Source organism: Gekko japonicus, unplaced genomic scaffold (genome assembly GCF_001447785.1).
Source record: "Gekko japonicus isolate JY-2015 unplaced genomic scaffold, Gekko_japonicus_V1.1 scaffold85, whole genome shotgun sequence".
NCBI classification, from domain to species: Eukaryota; Metazoa; Chordata; class Lepidosauria; order Squamata; family Gekkonidae; genus Gekko; species Gekko japonicus.
The window spans coordinates 1,994,156-2,002,285 of record NW_015167531.1 but is presented as its reverse complement, the minus strand read 5'-3'; the positions used below and the strand labels follow the sequence as shown (position 1 = coordinate 2,002,285).

The 8,130-nt window shown below is 49.9% G+C and overlaps 1 gene segment (V, D, J or C); it reads right to left on the bottom strand.

Annotated features, from left to right (window-relative positions):
- Window positions 1–2,848: 2,848 nt before the first annotated feature.
- Window positions 2,849–5,931, bottom strand: LOC107112288. The segment is given in 3 exon segments: window positions 2,849–2,883; window positions 5,486–5,806; window positions 5,889–5,931. Coding segments are annotated over 3 exon segments (399 nt in total).
- Window positions 5,932–8,130: the final 2,199 nt, after the last annotated feature.

Here is an 8,130-nt window from a genome sequence, read left to right as displayed (position 1 = left end):
TCCCTCCCCCTTTTCCACTGGGATTTCTTTGCTCAGCAGTTCTCTTAAATGTACTTCCCAGGGAAGCAAATCCTCCCCACCATGACCTTTATGCAAAGATGGCCTGCTACTATTTGCTGTTCATGACAGGAAGATATGACATCATAGGATGACATCACTTCCAGAAATGTTCTATGGCTAAACAGTGTTTAATTTCAGAAAGGCTAGGCCCTGTGGCTATAAATCCTTGTCAACATCAACCCTGCGCTTTGGAAATATCCAAATGTGTGGCTAAATATTGGTGTAGCAGAGGTTTTCCGAGTATGCTGTGTTCAGAGGTACTTCTTTGTTACCGTGGTATAGAGCTTAGGGCTAGTAGTCAAGTGCCTCTGAACATGTGCAGAGGTTTTTTCCCCTGTCTTACAGTTTTATTTCCAAAAGGCTTGCCATCTTTTTTTTTTCTTCTGGCAGAACTCCTGCATCTCCAAAGGGAAGTACCAAGTCAACAGGCAGTTGTTCTTCTGGCATAGAAGACATACAGAAAGTGGATGTTTTCCTATTAAATTAGTTAGAGCCTCAGGATGGAGCTTCATCAAAAAAAGAAAAACGTTGATTGTCTGCATTTAAAGACTCCGGGGCAGCCCAATGCTCTTCAGGGAAACGATGGTTTTTGGCAACCAGAGTTCTCTTCCCATATAAAGAATACAATGCTGCCACCTCGTGGCAACAGTTAGACACGTCTCCTTCAGTTAACTGCAGGTTGTTAAGACTTTTCTTTCACTTCTCTCAGCAGAGCTTCAAGGTCCTTGGAGAATAAAGACCTAGTTTCCCTTGGGAGGAAACAGCAGCAGGTGAAGCGCAAAGAATGCAGGCTGGTTTCAAGGTGTATAAATGAGAACGGTTTGTGCGCTCTTGCTGAAACAGTGTGCCAAACATGTGTAGGAAGCAGGGGCAGAGCAGGGGCACGAAGGTCTGATCCTGGCCTCCTCCCATGTATGCCCTGACTGTGTAAGTATGCGCAGAGCCCTTCGCTCTCACACACAAACACACCTGCCCTACGTGACAGTGGCTAGGGTCACCTTCCCCATGCCTGTCAGGCATTTTCCCCTAACTGGATCCAGTTGCAGAAGGGTGGTCATGGCTGCCTGCTGAAGCAACCGAGAGAATGCCTGAGGGAGGGCCACTTCCAGATTTTGGGGGGGCCTGAGCAGAGGAGGCCCAGGGCCCTCTTCCCCTCCTCTGCCTACCACCAGTCCCGCCTACCCAGCGGCTCAAAAGCCCGTTAAAGGGCAAGTAGACAAATGGGTACCTGCTCTTAGAGCGGGGGGGGGGCACCCGTCCTTCGTGGCGTGGTGGTAGCGTGAGTGGCGGAGCGGTGGCGAAGAACGTGGCGGCAGTTGGCGAGGCGAGCGAGCGAAGGCTGGGCCGGCGGAGTGCGGAGGCGGGGCGACGCAGCAGGCCGGAGCCGATTGGACAGAGGCCGGCTGTGAAAGCACGCGCTGACGTGCACTTGGCCCAGGCCCGGGAGGAGTCGCGACGACCGAAGGAAGACCTGCGCCAGGAAGACGTCGTCGCCGGACTGGAAAAAAGACCTCCCGCAGAAAGACCACTACAACAAAGACTCCGCTATAGGGTGCCTGTTAGGTTAGTCACTTCCCCATTGTATGTATGTGGCCTTAGGTAGGAGCTGTATTAAGTGTATAATGTAAACCGCTCAGAGCCCTTAGGGGGTGAGCGGTATACAAATCGAAGGAAATAAAATAAATGCTTCCTTTCCCACCCACTGACCCACATGCCTGTGCATACGCCCCCCACCCGTTCACGATCCCTCTAACCATCCGCATTCAGGGATGCCTGCAGCTTCCACAGGCCCGTTTCCTGGTGGTGCTGCACAGTGCAGACAGCTGGGGGCTGGTGGGGGAAGGGGAGGGGGTAAGGTTGCCAGGTTCCCCAGCCACCAGAGGGGGGTGGGGGGGTGGAAGATCCAGATCCAAGTTGGGAAACTCCTCAAGATTTGGGAATGGAGCCTGATGAGGACAGGGACCTCAGTGAGGTACAAGGCCAAGTCGCCATCCTCCAAAGCATCCATTTCCTCCTGAGCTCTGTCGTTCTGGAGATGAGCTGTAATTCCAGGGGATCCCCAGGTCCCACCTGGAGGCTGGCATCCCCAGAGGTGGGCAGAAGGGGAGGCGCGTGGTCAGTGGCAGTGGGCCTCACCAGAAGCCCTGGGCCCCAGCAGCTGACCCACCTCAGGGCAGGCTGAGGCCAGTCTTGTCTGGAGGCACCTTCCAAATTAAGGGACCTGTCGTGGTCTAGACTTGAGAGTCCCTGGGACTGCAAGAAGCTCAAATCAGTCAATCCTAAAAGAAATCAACCCTGACTGTTCCCTGGAAGGCCAGATAATGAAACTGAAGCTCAAATACTTTGGCCACCCAATGAGAAGGGAGCACTCCCTGGAGAAGACCCTGATGCTGGGAAAGATTGAAGGTCAAAGAAGACGGGGATGGCAAAGGATGAGATGGTCAGACAGTGTCATCGATGCAACGAACATGAAGTTGAGCCAACTTCAGAGGACGGCAAAGGACCGGAAGGCCTGGCGGGAGCTGGTCCATGGGGTCGCGATGAGTCGGACTCGACTGTGCGACTGAACAACAACAACATGGTCTAGAGGAGAGCATTGCCAAGGCTGTCCCCTTTTCACCAATTTTAAATATTGGATTCTGTATGTATTATGTTTTCACTGCAGATTCGTCATCTTGCGTTCTTCTACCCAACACTGCACCGTTCAGCTCCTGCCTGATTACTGAGGGCTTTGGGACAAAAGGACCTAAGTGAGAACTAGACAAGACCCAGAGGGTCTGCAGGAAGATCATTCCATGGCTTTCATGCCATTCAGAAGCAGACCTGAAGAGGCAGAAGTGGAATAGAAAAACAACCAGGGGCAAGTTCTCTCACCCCCGGGATCACTTGGTCATGTAAGTCACCCTGCGTCTCTGTTGTGCAGTATGTGGTGAAATGGCCAGCTGTGTCACATCCAAAATCTATCACATGTCAGGGGAGGGGGTAGCAACACCACATTATCAACAGCAGCAGGTGGGAGAGAAGAGCCCTGCTGGATCAGATCAATGGTTCAACTCCTCCAGGATCTCACAGTGGCCAAACAGCTGGCCTGAGAAGGCCTACAAGCAGAGCACAGCCTCCTCCTGCCTTTGCCTCCAGCTACTGCTGGTCACAGGTACATTGCCTCTGAACATGGAGGTTCCATTGAATCAGTCACTATCCTAGGAACAATGGCCAATATATGCAACTCAGCTCTGTTAACACACAAATGGTTGAATCTTCATTTGTCTTTCCCACCGGTGTCCCAGCCTTCTGACTCCATCTTCAAAAAAGCTGTCTACATTTGCTTTCGTTTTCACAACTCAGCAGTGCCAGCATACTTTTGCACATCTGCATATGTTTATCACCCTCTCGTGGCAGCTCCCCTGTCATTGCGCCTCCACACTGTTTTAAATGAATCTTCTCCAAACAACTTTCAAACAAGCATAGAGAAAGACGGCGTCACAGCAGCACGAAACTGATTTAAAAATGCAAATGCAGATTCGACCACAGAGTGAAGAGAAGTAGAGAGAGTTTATTCCCCTTCTCCATCTGGCTGTCCACACAATACAATCCTGATCATTTTCTTCTTCTGACAGGGCCTCTGCAATGGTCAGAGACACTGTGTTATCCCATCTTGACCCTTGAAATCATCTGGAATGTCAATCATGGGGATGGATCCAGTCAGCTTTTTCACTCCATCTTGCCCAATACTGCAGCCCCCTTCCCTTGTGGCTTTCGTCCTTCAAAGTCCCATCATCCCCAACACAGTCTTTTTGGTGATCAAACTCTGTCCCCCTGACTGTACATGTTCATTGGATACTTGTTTAGAGAGATTCTATCAGCACAACTGGAAACCCCGGACCTATCCTGCAATCCCCCCCTGTATATTCCTTGTACCCCCTTAGCAGATGTGAAATGAAGCTACCATGCTGTGACAAAGCGTGGCGGAGAGGGTTTATTCCTCTTCTCCAACTGGCTGTCCACACAACGCAATCCTCCTAATCAGTTTCATCTTCTGACAGGGCCTCTGTAATGGTCAGAGATAAATGTATTCTCTAACCATGACCCCTGAAATGGTCTGGGACCAGTGTTCCCTCTAAACTGAGTTAGTGTGAGCTAGCTCACGGTTTTTTAGCCTCCAGCTCACACATTTTCTGTCTTAGCTCAGGAAGGTTGGCTCCAGAGCAAATGAATTTATGCAGTAGCCAAATTGCTCGCTCGCAACTTTAGTGCCAGGAGCTCACAAAGTGGAATTTTTGCTCACAAGACTCCACAGCTTAGAGGGAACATTGTCTGGGACTTCAGTCCCTGGATGGGTCCCAACCAGATTTTTTGCTTCTTCTCACCCAATTCTCCCTCCTTTACTGCAGCCCTCATCCCACATGGCTTTGGTGATCAAACTTTTTGGTGATCAAACTCTTTTTTTTTCCCCATGCATGTCCACTGGATATTTGTTTCAAGAGATCCTATCCGCACAACTGGAAACCCCGGACCTGCCATGCAATCCCCCCACCTCCTCCCCCACATCTTCATTGTGCTCCCTTAGAAGATGTAAAATGAGGCTATGCCACACTATTAAAATAGCTCCTCCATATGAGGAGGAAGAAACAAATACTGGACATTGTTAAAATGCTCTTAGCTCCTCCACATGAGGAGGAAGAAACAAATACTGGACATCCAGAACCAGGGGTGCCCTTTCCCCCTCTATTGAAGACTCAGGAAATGTAGAAACAGCCCTGGAACTTTTTTCTTCCAAATAAATTACCCTGTAAAGCACCCTGCCCATTGATAATAATCAGGGGTCACTTCGTAGAAAAAGAGGTGCAGGAGCTCATTAGCATAACTCATTAGCATAACTGATTTGCACATGCCACACCCCCTGACATCACCGGACGTGTGTCAGAAGGCAACACCCACCACTCAGGCTGCACTGGACTGTTTTGGATTGCTAGCTATTGGGGGGGGGACGTGTAGATCTGTCCTCACAGAGGAGGAAGAGCTTGTACCTGAATAAAACCTGGTCTTAAAGGTGCCACTGGACTGTTTTGGGCCCGGGGGGGGGGCTCTGCAGCTTACTTGGCTGCTTCTTGCTCTGACTGAGGGCTGCTGGGAGCATGGGGCGGGGCTTGTTGCATGTGCCCGCCCCCTGGGCTCTTTACTGCCGGAGCTCCGCTTCTGTGCGCTCCTGCAGGAAATGCCCCCTGATAATAATGCGTTTAGTTTGTAACGCAGAGTGAAAACTGCATTGGCAGTGCTTTATAAATGCATTCAAGAGCCAGTTGTGTATGCTTTCCTCTCTGACATTTTGCCACTTCATATCAGATCAGCAGATGCCCGATCCTGTGTCACCCACCAGAGGTTTTTGTTTCAGTTCCCCCTGAGAAAAAACCACGGTGATGTGCACTTAGCTTCTCATCCCATGTATTGCAATAATAATCAGCATCATCTTCGACTTGGACACCCGTGATCACTAAATGCCAGAGGTTGCTGGAGGTGTCAGGGGAGACGGTGAATCTCTCGGGGACCCCTGAGCCCCTGCCTTGGTCACTGCTGCTGTAATAGTGGTATAGAAACCGTGGGACACCCCCAGACTGCTGCTGATACCAGCGGACCCATTGATTGCTCAAGCTGTAGCCGCTGTTCAAAGCGCAAGAGATCCTAACGGTTGATCCCAGAGACTCTGCCATCGAGGAGGGTTGGGTCAGCACCAGCTGGGACCTGGAACCTGCAACAAGATAATTGATCATGTGACTGTCAGCCTGGATTAGTATTTGTTCTTCTACTTTCAGCCACTGGTGTTTCCTCACCTGAGAAAAACGCCCCCAGGAAAAGAACCAAAGGAACCCACATCATTGCGGAGAGAATTCACACAGACTCTGTTTCTCTGGGACTCCTTTGCTTGCCTCTTCCCTTAAATTTGGACCCTGGAAGCACGTTTCCCCCATCTATATGCAAATATGGCCAGCTACTATTGGCTGTTCATAACAGGATCTTGTGACATCAGTGTATCAGATCATGCCAAGAAATGGCTGCAGAAAGACAACCCTTCATTACCAAAATGACAGGGGTTGGGGTTGAAAACCACCAGGAAAGCTTCTGCTCTTCATGGCACCAAACGGGTTGAGATGGCTATGGCTACTCACCGGTGAAGGAGACACCACTACTCCAGCCAGAGCCTCCCTATATTGTTGTCCCTCAGCAAGTGCTATTCAGAGGTGAACTGCTTCTGAACATGGAGGTTCCATTGAGCCATCCTAGCTAAAAGCTATTACTCACTGGATTTGTCTAATCACCTCATCATCTTCCTTGACTCCCCTACCCACTCCAACTATGAATTTTTCTTGGTTGTCGCGTCCATTTTCTCTTTATTAAACTGTTAAACAGAGAAAGCATCTGGTATTTGTGTTGTCTTTTAAAAATTGGCCTGGAGTGAGTACAATCCGGACCTGAAAGAATGACAGAGGTTTCCTCCCTGGGGGATCATTGTTTTGAGATGGTCTTTTGCTAGCTATGGTTTCAAATAGTCATGGAAGGAATAAACAGCTTTAAAACGGGATTAGATAGATTCATGGAGGATAAGTCTATCAATGGCTACTAGTCATGGTGGCTGAGGGAAACCTCAATGTTCAAAAGCGCTAAGCCTCTGAATCTCAGAGCCAGGAGGCAACATCAGAGGAAGGCCTCAGCCTCTATGCCCTGCAGTTGGCCCTCCACAGGAACTGGTTGGCCACTGTGTGAGACAGGATGCTGGGCTCTTCTCATGTTCTTATGAGGTCGAAGAGGGCAGGGGTTTGTATGAGAAGGAAGGTAAAGGTAAAGGTTCCCTTGCTCGAAAGCCAGTCGAATCCGACTCTAGGGTTGCAGTGCTCATCTCCGTTTCAAAGCCGAAGAGCCAGCGCTGTCCGAAGACATTTCCGTGGTCATGTGGCCGGCATGACTAAACACCAAGGCGCACGGAACGCTGTTACCTTCCCACCGAAGTGGTACCTATTTATCTACTTGCAATTTCTTGCTTTCGAACTAACTGCTAGGTTGGCAGGAGCTGGAACTAGAGACGGGAGCTCACTCCGTCATGCGGCACCCTGGGTCTCGAACTGCTGAACTACCGACCTTCCACAGCCTGCAGTTCAGCGTCTTAACCACTTTAACCAGCTCCATATGAAGGAAAAGGCACTTTGAATCAGCAGGGGGTGAAGAGGCAGACGCAAAACCCAAACTTTCCCACCCACAGAGCTGCCATCCAGGCTTTGCTGAGATCTTTCCAAAACTTTGCAGCAAAGCAGGTTTGGGGAAATGGGAGAAAAGCTGTGGAAAACCCAAGAGGTGCGGGAATTTGGGGAGAGGGGGATAAGAAACCCATTTCCCGACAGCATTGAATCCAGAGCAAATAACCCATATGGAAAAAGTGACCAGTGTTCTCATCTCCATAGAAAACCAAACCAAGGTCCAGTTCTGCGTGAGGAAATGGGGAGCATGTTAAAAATTATTAATAAAAAAGTTTAAAATGATTAATAAAACAGGAAATGGGGAGCATGTAACCATAGTATTCTTCCAATGTGTAGAATGGAATTTGCAGAAGTAAGTCCTGGGTGTGGCAGTCCTAACAGCTGAGCCTAGCAAGATACAGTCAGGGCTCGAAAGCTAAGCAGGGACAATAGTTGGATGGGAGACCACCAAGGAAGATGGGGGCTGCTACACAGAGGAATGCAATGGCACACCACCTCTGTGCTTCTCTTGCCTTGAAAACCCAAAAAGATGGACCATCATGGGGTTGCTGTGAGTTGGTTGGGACAAGAAAAGTGGTGGATGTGATTTGTAAGTGCCAGAAGAGGATTTGCTAATCATTTCTGTGACCACAAACACACGACTAATCAGGGATCGTTTCACAGAAAAAGAGCTAGGGGAACTCATTAGCATAACTCATTAGCATATGCCACACCCCCTGACATCACCGGAAGTGTTGGGGGCCCAGTGCTGGACCTGCATGGCCGGCGGGAGTGCGAGGAAGCCCCGCGAAGGCCCCCCGCCCCCAACGGTCCTGGCCGCTGC